The sequence below is a fragment of the Thermobia domestica genome, chromosome 3 (assembly GCF_964235325.1).
Source record: "Thermobia domestica chromosome 3, izTheDome1.hap1.1, whole genome shotgun sequence".
In the NCBI taxonomy this organism is placed as follows: Eukaryota; Metazoa; Arthropoda; class Insecta; order Zygentoma; family Lepismatidae; genus Thermobia; species Thermobia domestica.
In genome coordinates, this window is record NC_137456.1 from 197,717,618 (window position 1) to 197,737,176 (window position 19,559).

The 19,559-nt window shown below is 34.7% G+C and overlaps 1 protein-coding gene across 4 annotated transcripts in view; it reads left to right on the forward strand.

The window, feature by feature from the left end:
* Positions 1-19,559, forward strand: part of Vsp37A (Vacuolar protein sorting 37A) — a 360,401-nt gene that overhangs the window by 234,283 nt on the left and 106,559 nt on the right. For all 4 annotated transcript variants that reach the window (XM_081752085.1, XM_081752084.1, XM_081752086.1 and 1 more), the window contains one exon: positions 2,542-2,693. In XM_081752085.1, the coding sequence (XP_081608211.1) occupies positions 2,542-2,693 (152 nt within the window). The remainder of the gene's footprint in view (positions 1-2,541; positions 2,694-19,559) is intronic.

Below are 19,559 nucleotides of genomic sequence, written 5' to 3' on the forward strand. Positions count from 1 at the left end.
GTGGGGCCGCATTGGAACGATTGCCGAACTTTGTCCACTGTCTCCTCTGAAATGCGAAGGATGGCCAATGCTTTTGCCTTTGTATTGGCAAATTGTCTCCATGAGTTGTGTATGCCAACGCTTAATGGAGTTCTTGTCAGGGATAGACCCCAAACTGTCGCCAAAAGTTGTGTTTAACTGTGATAATGGACGTTGTCCTTGCGTATTCCACAGCACAAAATGCCTTCTCGTCTTCAAAAAATTGTGGTCTTGGGAACGGCTAACATTTTAGTCAAAATTTGGAGTACCTAATAGCAGTCTTCATCACTAACATCTCTCAACACAGACAGGACACCTAGGAAAGAAGAAAATCAAAATAAAATAAAGAAAAAGGTACAATCTTCTTTGGACACCAGGTATTTTGTGGAAATAAAGATGTAGGCACGAGGAAATTCAGTTTTAATTATACAAAATAATGTCATATTAGTATTCAGTGCAGAATTTCCATCTCACTTGTAGGTAAAATTATTGGTGTATAAAATTTAAAAATATTTCGAGTGGAGTAGTTAAGTTCTGCATCTATACTAGCACTTGGAATATATTTCTGAAAGAACTAAATTCAGATGGAACGATGCTCCTTAATCAAACCAGAAATATCCATTAGAAATGAAAATCCATCATGAATGAAACATTTGCCACCACTATTTTAGTTAGAGAGTAGTCAGCAGTGTACAAGGTGAACCCGGTGTGTTCCTGTGTAAAGTTCTATACACCACAATACAGCCATACAGAGAAATTCATGAAAGAAGAAACAGTCATATTATTGCAAGGAAACAAAAGTATGTTGATCAAGTAATGGCTACGCATCGTTTGTCATCTTCGTACTATGGATGGCTCTGTTGAATATCATCTTCCACTGTGCTGTGGTGCGCTTTGTTCACAAGGGTGATCATTCGACAATAGTCTTTACTGAATGAAGGTAGAAATTTATAACTTGCAATTGCGATATCAAGCTATTCAATAAGGAAGTTTTTTGTTGGTGGCGTGTTCAGGTTAGTTTATTCTGTTTCTAATCAAATAATAATAGGAAGAAATAAACAATAGTAATAAAGGTTACCTGTAAGTGGACCGACAGACATATTTTTTTAAAATTTAATGTAGTTTTTCATTGAGATGAATGTGTGCAAGTAAATTGAAAACTTTTGATAATAGTACACTGATTCACCTGTAATGTACCTTAAGTGCGTATTTTTTTACCCTGTACTTCAATTGAACTATTGATCAATCTTTTATCGGGCAAATGGCTTAAATTATTTTTGTATGCAGATCTTCATATAGTTGTTAACAACAAACGATGTTACTTAGCAATATATATATATATATATATATATATATATATATATATTATACCTCCTTATATAAGGTAATCGCGATCTTTTTTTTTAACCTTACCAATTAAGAGCTTTTAACCTTTTAATATTTGAATAAACCGGTACTTCAATTAAAGTATACGTTTAAACATACATATTGAAGGAACATTACAGATGAGTCAGTATACTATTATTATTGGAATGTGTTCCACACGTTTAAAAGTAACTAAGAAACTTTTGTTAAATGAAAAACCAACCGTGGTATTTGCATAGACAGGATAATTAAGTTCATATATTTCTTGCATTGCTTCATAAAATTTTCCTATTATCATTAATATCTTAATATTCTGGCCAAATTTCTATTAAGAACAAAAGCTTTTTGGACAAGAAATTTAAATAAAATGCATTAACTAATATCTTTTGTTTGAAAGGTTGTTAAATAAATTTTTTCCCGATATCTTCTCATCGAAACATCCCTATTAACATAGATATACCGGTAATCGAAAGCTGTTAGAAATCTGGGTTTTTGGCCTTCACTTTTCTAGGTGGCGTAGCAGAAGTTTATTCGTGTGCAAAATTAACTTGACTCTACCATGAAATGGCCCTAATTTTAATTATATATCACTAATCAATTAAATCTTCAATTGAATATACATAAATTATTTGTAACTGCCGAAAGTAGTAATATACTTCATGTCGTGTCTATATATTATTCACAGACACATGTAATATCTCAAAGGATGCCATATAGCTTGTTGTGTCTGTATGGTTAGATTCCCCATGGGAGCTCATTTGATTTTGATTGACGCTATGCTCTATGCCCATGTCTCATAACTGCATCTAATCTGAAGAAGGGACATTTAACTCCATCCAAAGCAAACTATAAATGTCGTACCTCTGGCTTTAAGACATCTTTCATTGCTTACAGGTATACCAGGTGTTATTATTGTAACTAAATACGGTGCGATGAAATTTAGGTCGATAGGAAATCAATTGAGTTTCCTAAATGCAAGGATTGAAACCAGGTAACGTTAAACTGATTATTGCTAGCAACAGCCAGTACAAAGATTACTTTTGCTTCTTACTGGAGCGAGCACCAAGTACTTAACGCTGTATAGCTTACCAGTTATTCACTTTACAAAAGTTAAGTTGATGTTTAGATGATATGTAAGATTCTCTTTCCCTTTTCTAGAGGAAAATTTGGCTAAAAGACCTTTGTTGGAAGAAAAGAAACAACTTCTGTTAGAAAAGATTGACCAATTTTCTAGTTGTAAGTCATCCTTTGAGGATCTGATTTGTAAGCGCAAGAAAATTGTGGAGAACTACCTACCAAGGAATATCAAGGTAAATTTATACTTCCGTAAACTCAGTATTTCAAGTGGTGTACTTTTGTTCCATAAATGCATATCTTAAATTGTACATTAATTTATTTACTAAACGTCTGTTTCTGTAGTAGCACGTACAGTTTTTCAAGGATGGCGTTTATCTTGAACTAAATAAACTCATAAAGTTTAAAAGCTTGCTTTCATGATTGCGTTACATGATGGTTTTCAAACAATAATACAAATATTTTAGTCTTACATTCCCTTACATAAACTGAATTGATATATATATATATATATATATATATATATATATATATATATATATATATATATATATATATATATATATATATATATATATATAAAAACTTTAAATAGTATCGTGTTGTGCTATGCTCGCAAAAGGAAAATTGCTTGTCATAAGCGTACGTCACCGGAAATCATAGGAGGACCCACTACCCCAGCGATGATGTGTTCCATACATTTGACATCCGGACTAGCGAGATAAATTATAACGTGCTTAGATGCATAAATTGTAAAATAATGTGAAATCAATAATAAGTTAAATAGTCAGTAATAGCATAGTTAAAGATGTGGTGGAACGATTATAATGTCAGAATGACTCTGTTGTGTGCAAAATATCTTGCTAATGTTTGTAAACCACCAATTACGCCCCACTACGGAACACTAGTAGCCGGGATCTGAGCTGCATCACAGTTTTTGAACTTCTTTATTGTAGTTTCTTTTAAAATGCCTCACAAAATAAAATCAAATAGATTAATGTCCAGGCTGTAAGATGACAACGTCTTCCCACCCCCATATGGATAGTCAGTTGTCGGAACAGCATAAAAAAAATTGGATGACAACTATTTTTTTTAATGACAAGGAGTTCCGGTTAAAGCAATAAATACTGCTTGCATATATCACTATAAAACAATCAAAGGAAAAATACCAATACCCGTTTAGTACCTTATTATGAGACCCATTTAAATTTCATAAAGTAGAAATTTTTGAAATTTTTTAAAAAGTGTGTGTGTGTGACTGTTGGAATGTGCGAAAAATGGGTCCCGTTAAAACTTATATAAAGAAATCAGTATGTAGTTTTTGCTACAAAAGACAATCTAGGTATAATAAAGGTAATTATAACAATGCTAAGGAAATAAAGAACGTTTCACACCTCCCCAAAAACTTGTAAAATCTTTAAATAATGCTGGTGATGTACGAGGACTCCCTCCTTCTAAACTTATGTAACTAAGTCATACGAAATTACACATACAAGTAAATCTGATCCTGGAAAAATTAATAACGCTTTCTTTCTTTTTCCATATTCTGAAGTTCATTGCTGTGGTTTTCTGAAGTGTAGAGTCCAATGTTCAACGCTGCATCGAACAGAGAGGAAAATAACAAAGTTTTATTCAACCGGCAACATTAGAGCACGCTATTGTTCAATAACAACAACCAATAGAAACACAGCAATTCCGTAAGATTACAATATAAATTGTACGACCACCACACTCCAACCCATAGCTCTGAAAATGTTACCGCTGTATGGTAACGAAAGCTCATCACAGCAACATTCACTCTGGAAGCAATCCCGAGAACATTGCATTAATAGTAGATGCCAGCAAAAGTTCCAGATCATCGGGTAATAATAAAGTTGTTGTGTAATTGTCATTCTCTTACTTTGCAATGGTCTTGTTGGTTGTTTACGTAGCTGGCTATTTATAAGGAAGTTATCAGTAAAAAGGCCAAACAATACAAGCAACTGTTATATAACTAACTAGCTAAATCTATGGCTTATGGAACCTGGAGGTTCAATGCCACGTTCACAAAAGCTCCATTGACTTCTGTCCTTAGGCAACTGGATCCAGTTTCTACTTTGAATTTCTATTTCTGCGAGATCCATCTTAATATTGTCCTCTTGTCTGTGCGTGAGTCTTCCTAAGGTCGTTTTCCAATTGAAATTCCAGTTAAAACTTTGAAAGTATTCCTACTTTCTTTTATTCTGGTTATATGACTTATCTACCTGAGCCTCCTATACTTGAGACCCTAATAATGTTTGGTAAACGGTATAAATTATGCAGTTTCTCGTTATGAAGTTTCCCCCATTTCCCACTATTATGTCTCTCTCTCTCTCTCTCTACACACACACATACACAATATATATATATCTATATCTATCTATCTATCTATCTATCTATCTATCTATCTATCTATCTATCTATCTATCTATCTATATCTATCTATCTATCTATATATATATATATATATATATATATATATATATATATATATATATATATATATTAATATATATATATATCATCATAGGTATTCTGCCTTTATTGGCAGGTCACTTGCCGCAGCTGAGAAGCTTCCATGCTCCACGGTCCTTCGCTAACTTCTTCGTCTTCGCGTATGATCTTTCTGTTTCTATATCATCCATTAATTGTAGAATCGTTCGCCCCCTCGCTCTCTTTCCCGCCACCATACCCTCTAGGACGTCCCTCATGATACAATGTCCCAACCAGTTTCTCTTCCTCTTCCTAATAATATCAAAAAGTGTTCTTTTCTCACCCACCATTTCTAACACACTCTCATTCGTTTTCCGCTCGACCCAAATAATTCTTTCCATTCTTCTCCACAGCCACATTTCGAAGGCTTCCAGTCGATTTTCATCACCTTTACGTAATGTCCACGTTTCCGCCCCATACAGTACAACACTCCTCACGAAGCATTTTATGAGTCTTTTTCTCAACTCTTTATTCAAGGTCCCACAAAACAGACTTTTTTTCCTCCTAAAGGCTTCTTTCGCCATTCCTATCCTTGCTTTTATTTCACGTTCGCACTTCATGTTATTACTAAAAATACTACCCAGATGTCGAAAACTATTCACTTGTTCTATTTTCTCCCCTCCTACGTTTATATTTGACACAGACCCCTTCGTTCCAATCACCATGGCTTTTGTCTTTCTAACATTTATTTTCATCCCATATTCTTCAAAGCCCTTTCTCATTTTTTCTAACATTTTATTGATTTTCTTTTCAGATTCTGCAACAAGCGCCATATCGTCTGCAAATCTTATGCATCTAATCATTCTACCTCCTACCGAAATGCCATCATCATCATGTAAACTCTTTTTCACTATCTCTTCTAGATAGACATTAAATAGTGTTGGCGAGAGGCAGCATCCTTGTCGAACTCCCCTTCCAATTGCACTCTCTTCCGTCAGTTCTTCCCCTATCCTAACACTTACTTGTTGGTTCATGTATAAGTTTCTTATTAGTCTTCTATCTTTCCATTCCAATCCTATCTTCGTTAGAACTCCCAACAACAATTCCCAATTCACGCGGTCAAAAGCCTTTTCTAGATCAATAAATATTACATATACTTCTTTCCCTTTTTCTATAAATCTTTCACCGATCGCCCTTAATAATCCAATTGCATCTCTTGTGCCCTTGCCTCTTCTGAACCCGAACTGCAACTTCTTTATTTGTTCTTTTATATAACCTTCTGTTCAGTATTCGGAGCAGTATTTTAGCTGCATGAGATATGAGACTAATAGTTCTATAATCCTCACATCTCTTTGGGTTCGATTTCTTAGCCATCGGTATCATGATCGTTTTCAGAAAGTCTTTTGGCCATTCTCCTGTTTCATATATTTCATTGCATAGTCGGAACAATTCTTTCTTTCCCTTGTCTCCTATATTTTTAATGAATTCGATTGGTATGTTATCTATTCCGGTTGCCTTTCCGTTCCTTATCTCGGATATAGCCTTTTCAAACTCATCCCTAAGAATACTAAATCCTTTATCATCCTCGCCTACTTCATTTTCTACTTCAACATTTAGGCTACACGGTCTATCCCTACTCTCATATAAATCTTAAACGTATTATTTCCACCTTCCTATGACCTCATTTCTCTCGCTGACTACCTTCCCATTCTTATTTTCTACTGCCATCATAATACCCCCTTGTTTCCTCCGAAATTCCATAGATTTCACCTCCTTGTACATTTCCTCATATTTTCCAACTCTTTCTAATTCTTCTATGTCCTCGTATTTTCTTTTGTAAAACTCTTCCCTCGCTCTGTCTGTTTCTCTTCGCAATTCATTATTTAACTTTCTGTACATCTTTCTGCCCCCTTCTGTATCAACCTGTTTCCACATCTTCCTCTCCCTCATTTTCTGCAACATCTGCTCTGTAACCCATGGTTTCTTAGCAGTTTTGTGTTCGCGATATATATATATATATATATATATATATATATATATATATATATATATATATATATAACAGAATAATTTAAGTATAAGAACTCACATATAGGCTTTAAATATCTTAGGGCTTAATTATGTAGACATTTATAGTAACTCCATATTTGGGAAAATGTAAATATCCTATATTGTCATCTACATTGAGCGACTTGCTAAAGGCACAACGTAACTAGCGACTTTTCAGTCAAAATCTGAGTCCGGATCTATTGTGAAAATTTCACTTTATACCTAGAAACCCATTTGTACATATTCTCTGTCATTTCATTGTGTTCTGATATAAATGATCCATGTCCATTTAGGGTAAGAGCAGGGATGTAATGGAGGGTACACGCGGGTATACGGCGTATACCCACCTCTAATTTTTGGAAACTGTCGTATAGCCACCTAAAATGTAGGAAGTACGTGGGTATACGCTACATTTGATCCATAGTATATTCACTTCATTAGAACAAACGAGAACTGTTTTCCATGTACTGTATTTCAAAACAAAAAATCTCGCTAAACAGCTGGTCATCAGGTTGTTGCCGCGAATGATGTCTAAATTCTTTTAAATGTTTGCGTCGGGGTGTGGGAATCGAGTTTTCCGAAAATCCATTCTATAATGGAAAACAGCACTCTGAACCTGTAGCGGTTTTTCCTCAAGATGTCACATGCGCTGTCCCTATCTTCTGGAAGCTGACTTCTGGTATTGTAACAACATGGACATTGTGGTGGACAAACACCGTGTGCGTGGGTTTTCTCGGGGTTCTCCCGTTTCCTCCCACTTTCTTCCACCATTTCATTCATTACTCATCATCATCGTCTCCTTTAGCCTAACCGGCATAAGCGTGGGACGTAAAACTCAAAGATTTCTGGTATTATAATAAAATAAGCCCAAGCTGTTTCCAAACGATTTTTTAAAAACTCTTTTGTTTCTAAAGGCTAGTGTGAGAGAATTGAGTGGTGAGAAAGGAGGACGATGAGGAGTAGGGCCTATACTCATATGGTGACATTGAGTTGTTTCGTTTGACATAGCAATGACCACAGTTTTCATGCCCTCTTCGATCGTAAGTCTCCCAATTGGATACAATTTGAGCGAAGCAATACGGGATGGAACCAGTTCCTTTCTAATCGCGGAACAAGGTTCCGAAAATATGTGGTCTTCTTCACTTTAGTTCAAGAGATAAGAGAAAATTAAATCAATATACCCTATTTCAGCCAAGAAATGGTTGGCCTCAACAAACATAACAAAATATGTGACCTATCATCGGTCTAATTTAAAACATTCACCGTCGTTTCCAATATCAACTACAACAGCGAACCGCATATTGGTACTACTCATTTGTAGCCGCAATTGACATCAAAGAAAGCGGCCATTGATTTCGGTAAATACTCAGCAGCTAGTGCTTGTAGTTTTTCCACAACCTACTAGGCAAAAAGGGGAGAGGAAAATAAGTAATTTTTTTTATGTTTTCGTTCAGATAAAAAAAAATATTCGAAGAAAATTTGCTAATGGGAAACGGGTAGAAAACAAAAGTCAGGAAAGACTTGTAGCCTACGATCATGTCACAGGAATCTTTGATCATTTCAGTACAATTGTCACTTCGAAAATATTTGCTTAGTAGTACTTAAACTTTCTTTGTGGGTTGATGAATTAAGTTACTTCGCAATTTGAAAAATGTTCAAAAAAGTGTTTGGAAATAGGTTAAATAGCAAAAGAGACAATAGCTGTGTACATTCCGTTGAAGTAGTAGTGGCCCCGTTATGGCTCGCTGAGTCAGCAAAATTTAGTGATATCATAGGTCAAAGGTCAATGACCTTGGCCCGGGGTCAATGACCTAGGGGTACCTAGGACCAGACCCTCTAGATTTTGGCAGGGGTACCTTGGCCCACCCCCTAAATTTTGGCAGGGGTACATACGACCACCCCCTTAAATTTTGGAAACTGCCAAATCTAAAAATTTGGTATAGTAGCCTAGGACCAGGATATGTACCTCTATCAGTATCGGGGTTCCATCTCGTTCCCTTTCAAGGGTAAAAAACTACCAAAAAGTCAAATTTCGGGGTTTTCTGACCTAATTATCCCCTTTGATGAGGTGTAATTACCCTATATGGTTATATGGGCGTATACAGGGGTCCATTCCCTTTCATAAGACATAGGCACATTTGTGCACCCCTTTAGATTTTTGGGAGGGGTACATTGGCCCACCCCTTAAATTTTGGAAATTGTTCAATTTAAACAATTGGTATAATAGTATAGCTTATTAAACGCTTGCAGGGATATGGGTTTAGAAGTAAATGCAGAGAAAACTAAATACATGGAAGTGCGTCGGGACCGGAATACAGCAAATTATGGATGCGTTAAAATACTAAATAATACTTTTGATAAAGTGGATACTTTCAAATATCTAGGATCAATATTAACAGAGGAAAATCATATTCACGGAGAAATTAAATGTCGACTAAAAGCAGGGAATTCGTGTTACTATTCGGTTCAAAATCTCTTGTCGTCGCGAATTCTGTCGAGGAATTTGAAACTTAAAATATACAAAACGATAATCATGCCTGTTGTTCTGTATGGCTGCGAAACATGGTCACTTACTCTGAGGGAAGAACATAGACTGAAAGTATTTGAGAACAAGATCCTGAGACGAATATTCGAACCCAAGGGGAACGGGAATGGGGAATGGCGGAAACTTCATAACGAGGAACTACATAATTTATATGGTTTACCCAACATTGTTAGGGTCGTCAAGTCTAGGAGGCTTAGATGGGCGGGTCATGTAACTAGAATGGCAGAAAGTAGAAACGCTTTCAAAGTCTTGACTGGAAGACTAATCGGAAAACGACCATTAGGAAGACCTAGGCGCAGATGGGAGGACAATATTAAGATGGATCTCGCAGAGATTGGAATACAGAGTAGAAACTGGATGCAGTTAGCTAAGGATAGAAGTCAGTGGTGAGCTTTTGTGAACGCGGCATTGAACCTCCGAGTTCCATAGGCCATAGAGTTAGTTAGTTAGTTATAATAGTATAGGACCCTAATATAGATCACTATAAATTTGGGTGGTTCACCTCGTTCCATTTCATGGGTAAAAAATTGCCAAAAAGTTAAATTTCGGGATTATTTGACCTAATTTATCCCCCTTTGATGAGGTTTAATTACCCTATATGGTGATATAGACGTATACAGGGGTTCATTTTCTTTCATAAGACATGGGTATATTGATGCACCCCTCGATAATTTTGGAATGGGTACCTTTGGCGACCCTTTAAATTTTGTAATTTGCCCAATTTAAACATTTGGTATAATAGTATAGGACCTTAATATGTATTATGATAAATTTGGGTGATCCACCTCTTTCTCTTTTAGGAATGCAAAATTGCCAAAATATAAACGTAAGCAATACGTCGTACCACGTGTTTGGTTTTTGGCCCATGTTATCTCCTTTGATAAGGTCCTATTACCTTATATGGTTATATGGTTATGTATAGGGGATCATTTCTTATCACAAGACATAGGTACGTTGGTGCATTCCTTTAAATTTTTGCGATGTGTATATTGACCCACCCCTTTAAATTTGGAAATTTATTAATTTAAGCATTCGGTATTATAGCACAGGACCTTAATATGTATCATGATAAATTTGGGTGGTCCACCTTGTTCTCTTTCATGGGTAAAAAATTGCTAAAATATAAACATACAGGTAAGCAATATGTTGTACCACGTGTATGGTTTTTGGGCCAAATTATCCCCTTTAATGAGGTCAAATTACCTTATATAGTTATATGGTCATGTATAGGGGTCAATTTTCTATCGTAAGATATGGGCACATTGATGCACCCCTTTAAAATTTGGGAGGGGTATCTTGGCTCATCCACTCAATTTTAGAAATTGTTCAATATAAGCACTTGGTATCATAGTACAGGACCTCAATATGCACCACTATAAATTTGGATGCTCCACCTCGTTCCCTTTCATGGGTAAAGAACTACCAAAAATCAAATTTCGGAGGTTATTGACTGAATTTATTCCCTTTGATAAGGATTTAACATGTTATATGGGTATATACAGAGGTTTATTATCTTTATATGTTTATATGTTCCCTTTTAAATTTGAGAATTATCAAATAACAAAATTCGGTAAACGTTTTCTAGGACCCATTGTAAATGTTGGTGTTCCTCTTATGGCCAAATATTCAAATTTTAAAGGTTATTGACCTATTTTACCTTTTTAATACGGCTTTATTATTGAATGAGTACAGGATTTATTACTTTTTCAGAAGACACAGGTGTATTTGTGTACCAATCTTAAATTTTGGGAGGGGTACATTTCTTATTGTTAAATTAATAATTGGTAATTGTTCTTAAAATTGGGTGGTATCTTTCTTTTTGTAAATCATTGTCAAATATGAGTATGGTCACGTGATCTGTTATTGACCTATGATGGGACAAGGAGTCCAGGACATTGGCACATTTAAACTTTGTCGGATAATTTGAGAATTGTCAAAATGAAATTACGTCATTGGTTTTGATTATTCCCGCCTATGGGCCAAATATAAACGTAAGCAACACGATGTACCATGTGATTGACCTTGATGAAGTAGTGTACAGGGAGTCGTTTCGTTTTCAAAATTCGTGGAAGTTATCAAATAACACGTTTCTAGACAACAGTTGGTAATGCTAAGGTAAATAATTGACCCAATTGAGGCCTAACTACAACATGTAATTATATGATTAATTCTAAGACAGGTATATCGAGAGAGGTACGTAGGACCATTCTTTAAATTTGGGAATTGTGATAAACAAAATTAGTATCAGGCGCGAATTTTGAAACAATACTTTGAACATTAGTTAACCTCATAGTCTGAGATCATTGGTGGTGGTTGATTTTACCTTGAGTTTTCAGAAATCTGGTAGGTATCCTTATTGAATTTTATTACTCGAAGACGAAATGCAATACATGCTACAATACTTTAAAATTTAATCACAAGGTGACGTAATTTGATTTGTTAATCACTAGCAAAGTTATTGTTGATGCAATTTGATTGGCTGATCACTATCTTTCATGCAATCTGATAGGTTGATCACTATCTTTCGAGCAATCTGATTGGCTGATGATTTTCAAATCTTCGCTGCATTCAGTTTTCAGTTTTGTTTAACATTTATTGATTACTTTTTAAAATCTTGGTTTGAACAGTTTCGTTCAACATTTTGCACTCACTGATAAATATGATCAACACCGTTTATTTGTTAATCGAATAGTTAAAAACTGGATGTTTGACGGTTAACCGTGAAACGTGAAATCGTTATAGTTGAAATCTTTGGTTTGAAAATTTTTCGTTTAAAATTTTTGATTTTTTTTCAATTTTTTTTGAATTTTTAAAAAAATTGTTTGATATTTTTTTCAAAATTTTATTTGAATTTTTTTTGAAAATTTTTGTTTGAAAATTTTGTTTTAAAATTTTTCGTTTGAAAATTTGGTTTGAAATTTTTTCGTTTGAAATTTTTTGTTTAAAAATATTTTTTTCGAATTTTTTTGAAAAGTTTTTAAAGTTTTTGTTTTGAAATTTTGGTTTCAAATTTTTAAGTTTGTGCACTCATTGAAATGGGGCGATACGTGTACATTATATTTGCCATTCTTCAAAGTTCAGTTGTACACCAAATTGTTTTACTTTGCCCAATCGAATCATAGGTTCAAACATTGTAGCACAGATACCAACCATGACATGTTTTGTTTTAAATATATTTATTGGATAATAGCTTGCGAAGAGGAATTCTTTATTGTTAGAAGTACACATCTTTCCTACTGAAACGCACTTGCTCTAATGATTTCGGGGCTGACACGGATTTTGCTGACATTTGCATTGATGATTTCATAGAGCTATGGCTGACGTCATTGTAAAGGTTTGTGCTGACGTTTGAATTCATGATTTAATCTTAATTGCTGACGTCATGCTGACCAACCAAATTCACAAATCCGGCTGTGTACTAAATTCAATTTGATGACTCCGTTCAACGTGTCTTTTATAACATAAAGATACAGATCCAGTGTTTAAGAAACGTAAGAATTCTTCTTGTTTAGATGCTTCCATGGGTAAATATCTAGCTGGTAAAATAATATCCTTATCATTTTCAAGCTTCACTACGATTCTTAATCCCAACTTTGTAGGGATCATTTGGCTAGCTAGAATTCTATAAGTTATATTCTGTTCTAAATCTCTAATGTTAGTAAATAGTTTCATCGCATCACGTGAGTTTAGAAACTGCAGACAAGTAGCCATGATGACGATATGAAGAAAAATAACTCGAACGATGATGCAAAACTGATAACGTTGAATTACCATGTTCTGACATGTACTATTGCATCATGATAAACAATGCTGCCAGATGTTTTTGTTCTAAACAGTTACGAAACGGTTCTTTACTAATCAGTGCACAAACTTAAAAAATGTCAAACCAAAATTTTGAAACTAAAACTTAAAAAAAAATTCCAACAAAAAATTTCAAACCAAATTTTCAAACAATTTTCAACCAAAAATTTGAAAAAAAATTACAAAAAATGTCAAACGAAAAATTTTCAAACAAAAATTTAAAAAAATTCAACTAAACTAATTTCACGGTTAACCGTCAAACATTATCCGTTTCTTAACTATTCGATTAACAAATAAACGGTGTTGATCATATTTATCAGTGAGTGCAAAATGTTGAACGAAACTGTTCAAACCAAGATTTTTAAACAGTAATCAATAAATGTTAAACAAAACTGAAAACTGAATGCAGCAGAGATTTGAAAATCATCAGCCAATCAGATTGCTCGAAAGATAGTGATCAACCAATCAGATTGCATGAAAGATAGTGTTCAGCCAATCAAATTGCATCAACAATAACTTTGCTAGTGATTAACAAATCAAATTACGTCACCTTGTGATTAAATTTCAAAGTGTTGTAGCATGTATTGATTTTCGTCTATGAGTCATAAGATTCAATACGGTTACATACCAGATTTCTGAAGACTCAAGATAAAATCAACCACCACCAATGATCTTAGACTATGAGCTATGACTAAAGTTCAAAGTATATTTCAAATTTCGCGCCTGATACTAATTTTGTTTATCACAATTCCCAAATTTAAAGAATGGTTCTACGTACCTCTCTCGATATACCTAAGTCTTAGAATTAATCATATAATTACATGTTGTAGTTAGGTCTTAATTAGGTCAATTGTTTACCTTAGCAGAACCAACTGTTGTTTAGAAACGTGTTATTTGATAACTTCCACGAATTTTGAAAAGGAAATGAATCTACTATATAGTGGTACACTATCTCATCAAGGTCAATCACATGGTACATCGTGTTGCTTACGTTTATATTTGGCCCATAGGCGGGAATAATCAAAACCAATGACGTAATTTCATTTTGACAATTCTCAAATTATCCGACAAAGTTTAAATGTACCAATGTCCTGGACTCCTTGTCCCATCATAGGTCAATAACAGATCACGTGACCGTACTCATATTTGACAATGATTTATAAAAAGAATGAGATACCACCCAATTATAAGAACAATTACCAATTATTAATTTAACAATAGAAATGTACCCCTCCCAAAATTTAAGATTGGTACACAAATACACCTGTGTCTTCTGAAAAAGTAATAAATCCTGTACTCATTCAATAATAAAGCCGTATTAAAAAGGTAAAATAGGTCAATAACCTTTAAAATTTGAATATTTGGCCGTAAGAGGAACACCAACATTTACAATGGGTCCTAGAAAGCGTTTACCGAATTTTGTTATTTGATAATTCCCAAATTTAAAAGGGAACATATAAACATATAAAGATAATAAACCTCTGTATATACCCATATAACATGTTAAATCCTTATCAAAGGGAATAAATTCAGTCAATAACCTCCGAAATTTGATTTTTGGTAGTTCTTTACCCATGAAAGAGAACGAAGTGGACCATCCAAATTTTTAGTGGTGCATATTGAGGTCCTGTACTATGATATCATGTGCTTATATTGAACAATTTCTAAAATTGAGTGGATGAGCCAAGGTACGCCTCCCAAATTTTAAAGGGGTGTATCAATGTGCCCATATCTTATTGACCCCTATACATGGCCACATAACCATATAAGGAAATGGGACCTCATTAAAGGGGATAAATTGGGCCAGAAACCAAACACGTGGTACATCATATTGCTTACCTGTATGTTTATATTTTAGCAACTTTTTACCTATGAAAGGGAACAAGGTGGACCACCCAAATTTATCATGATACATATTAAGGTCCTGTGCTATAATACCGAATGCTTAAATTAATAAATTTCCAAATTTAAAGGGGTGGGTCAAAATACACATCCCAAAAATTTAAAGGAGTGCACAAATGTACCTATGTCTTGTGATAAGAAATGATTCCCTATACATAACCATATAACCGTATAACCATATAAGGTAATAGGACCTTATCAAAGGGGATAACATGGGCCAAAAACCAAACACGTGGTACAACGTATTGCTTACGTTTATATTTTGCAATTTTGCATCCCTAAAAGAGAAAGTGGTGGACCACCCTAGTTTATCATGATACATATTAAGGTCCTATACTATTATACGAAATGTTTAAATTGGGCAATTTCCAAAATTTAGGGGTGGGCCAATATACCTCTCCCAAAATTTTAAAAGGGTGCATCAACATACCCATGTCTTATGAAAGGAAATGGACACCTGTATACGCCCATATAACCATATAGGGAAATTACACCTCATCAAAGGGGATAAATTAGGTCAGAAAACACCGAAATTTGACTTTTTGGTAGTTTTTTGCCCTTGAAAGGGAACTAGATGGACCCCCGATACTGATAGAGGTACATACCCTGGTCCTAGGCTACTATACCAAATTTTTAGATTTGGCAGTTTCCAAAATTTAAGGGGGGTGGTCCTATGTATCCCTGCCAAAATTTAGGGGGAAGGCCAAGGTACCCCTTCCAAAATCTAGAGGGTCTGGTCCTAGGTACCGCTAGGTCATTGACCCCGGACCAAGGTCATTGACCTTTGATCTATGACGTCACTAAAATTTTGCTGACTCAGCGAGCCATAACGGGGCAACTACTAGTGTTGAGGAAAATGTAAAAGGAAAGACATTGAGAAATAGCCATGAAAAATAAAAGGAACATGTTAATTTGTTAGCTACTATTTCGGAGTAGAACGTAAGTATATTTATTTATTTATTTATTTATTTCACATTATAGAGATTGTTATGGCACCTTCGACTTAATGACGTAGATGTTAAATGTCCTTCGTTAAAGGCATTACAAAGCAGACTACTTAGGTATTAGGAGGCCTATAAGTTAGGTACTATACAGATATTTGCCTATTGCGAATAAAGAAAAACCTCTCCTAGGATAGCTTGTCTGCAAAAGTTTTTGACACATTCTTTACCGATATTTTCTTCTTCTTCTTCTTCTTCTTCTTCTTATTATTATTATTATTATTATTATTATTATTATTATTATTATTATTATTATTATTATTATTATTATTATTCGTTACATGTGTGAGGAATGTACCAAGTTCAAATTTCATTGGAAACAGCTGTTCGAGTAATTCTATTTTTAAAAATTCGACAGTCATCCATTCCCACTGGTCTTTCCAAGTTTTTCTTTGACAGATTTAGTAAATGCTGGGATAGTACATCAGTTATAGGCTAAGTCCTGGCAGCATCCTTTTCAAATCCCTTTTTCTGACAGTGCGCTCAAGGTTTAAATAATTTAACAAGCAGTGATGAAATCCCTTTCAATACCTGAGAAAATGCCTGATTACGGAAATTGTAAGCTGTCTAGAAGAGTTAGACTTATGGGTTTTCTTATTTGCTTCCTCGGTTTTAAGAAGAAAAAACTTAGATACTCAAATTTGAATTCAAAAAGTGGAAACAGCATTTTTTTTTGTCTTTAACTATTTTTTCTCTTTTCCCAGGATGCATATTTGTTTTATCTTATTTCATTTATTTTATTTTGTTTTATTTAACAATCACCAGATACAGCTCAAAGACCATTTTATACTGGATATCTAACAACAATAATAGCAATGCAAAGGATTTAAGAAAGTATCGACCAGGGCCTGTTTAGTGGGTACCATTACGGATTTTGCCTGGTAGGACTGAGGGAAACCTGGAAAACACCAGTCAGTATGGTCGGCAGCGGGAATCGAACCCACGATCTCCCGAATGCGAAGCCAACGCTCTATACTTGAGCTACTTCGCTCGGTTGTCCTTTGTGATTTTTTTCTTTTTGAATGATCCTGACGGGAAACCTAAGCCTTGAATCGAAATAAATTATTGGACTAAAGTTTTAGATATGTATACTAGCCGACTCTAACTTCAACGCTGGCATCACGGCTTAATTAGCTATAAATTGGTCTCGAAAATGTTCTTCAAGGTGCCTATTTGTTGTTTGGTCGAAGCAGTTATTTTGAATCGCTCCTGATAAAAAAAAAAAGTTTTAGTTGAAAACACTAATCAAAACAAAGTTGCAGACACGAAAAATATTCGATCATAATGCCGCTGCAGGCGTCATGTTCTTAATTCGTTCACGATTTGTTTTGAAATTGACATCTAGACCAAAAGAAAACTTCGTGTCTGAAGGTCGCGACAAATTACTATAATTGAACTTATGACAGTGGAATAACCTAAGTTTGTTTCTGCTTCTCCGAGGCATCCAAAATTAAGTTCTAGATATGATAGTTCATGAAAACAGCTTGTCTTCGTATTATTGTATTGTTCATTTGTCTATTCTTTATACTTAGCTATTAACGCTTAAAGTCATTTAATTATTTGGTCATTGGGATATAGCTGTCATTGTTTTAATTGACATAGTAGCCTAAGTACCAACAGCAATAATATCGATATTAGTATTAATATGGATGCTAAATTCGACCTTATTGATGTTGGTACTTAAGCTACTGTGTCACTCAACCTGTCAATTCTAAAACAGTCATGCGCCAAAAAAAATTAAACTTTTTCTATTTTAATTCATCTATAATCCCACAATAAAAAGAATTCATTTTCTGAGCAACTATGTACAATTTGAAAGAGAGGGAGAGAAGTTGTAAGCTGCAGGACAGGCCAACTACAGATTCAGGGCGATTAATCTCTTCCTGGTTCTGGTTCTGATTATCACAAAAGCCAGTAGACTATGATTAGCGACTAGTTTGCAACGTTAAAAATTAAAATTTCCATCTTAAATTACTCGAATATTTTCAGCTCAAACGAGATATGTGTATTTCTGTATACATTAAGTATTATCTGTCAGGAAAGTAAATGTACACCTGTTTTTCGAGTCTGGCATTCCTGCGCTCCATCCATGGAGAGTATGAAAATTAAATCAATCAAATGTTTACTGAAGGACAAGAAGAAATGTCTAATCTGAATAAGACATTGCAGAGGGGCACAAGCTGTGAATACGAATAGTGCATAGTGTAAATAAAGGGCGACACCGAAAGAGAAAGCCAGAAGCAGCTGCTAAACGGAGAAAAAAGACTAAAAATTGTCGAAGTGGGAACATAAAATACAAATACAACAATTATACCAACAACTAAGCGTTTACCAAGCAACGATCTTGGTGTAGTGATTAAGGCGCTTAATTACAAATCCAAAGAACGGCGCTTCCAATCTGCTCCAAGTAGTATATTTTTTACCTTTTTTTAAAAATAACGCATACCGCACATGAAAGGTAGTAAAAGAGAGCGTATTACCCGTTTAATATGATAAGTGAAAATTAGTTAAAAATTTCGGTGAAATTTATTAGAGAAGTGAGACAATGAAAATGAGGAAGCAAGTATATACAATCAGGAGTTGTATCTGAGGGTGGGACCGGAAAAACTGGAAATTTTCCCGAATTTCGCTCATGTGAGTCTCTACGATAGGCAAATTTCTTCAGAAATGTGCGTATTGCAGAGGGAGAGATGCTCCCGGAACTGAGAGTGTGGTGCTTCCATTCAAATCAACGAAATTACAAATAGACTCTTATATAATAAGAGTGCCGAATACAAACAGCATAAAACAGCAAAGTAATAATTGCAAGCGTTATCACCTAAGGTTCCAAGATCCGAACAACATATCACTAATATCACGAATGCCAAAATATTGTGACTTACACAACTCCCCCTCTCACCAAATGTGTCCTGTGAAAACAATAAATTTTGGGATGAGGGACCATATTGAGACTACAATATTAAACTACATAAGTAAACTTTTAGCAGATTCGTATTCAGTTATTTTTTGCCACAACCAATTTTATTGATATTCAAGACAGCAAAAGCACTATATTTGTTAACGACAAAGTAAAGTTATTGCAACACTGCGTTACACTGTGAATCATGCATATTACACTTGTGAGTTTTGCTATGCAGAGGCAAGCCACCGAGTCACGCTGAATAACGCCTGAAGAAAGCAGCGAGGACAGATAGCGATACAGTGAACCAAACAAGCAATGCATTGCAGACATTTCAACAGAAAAAACAAAAGATCCCTTTTTTCACACTTCATGCTGTAGTTCTAACTTCCATTTCTTTATCAAAGTTACATGCCTAGACTAATATACAATTCCAGAGCCTTCAAACAACTTT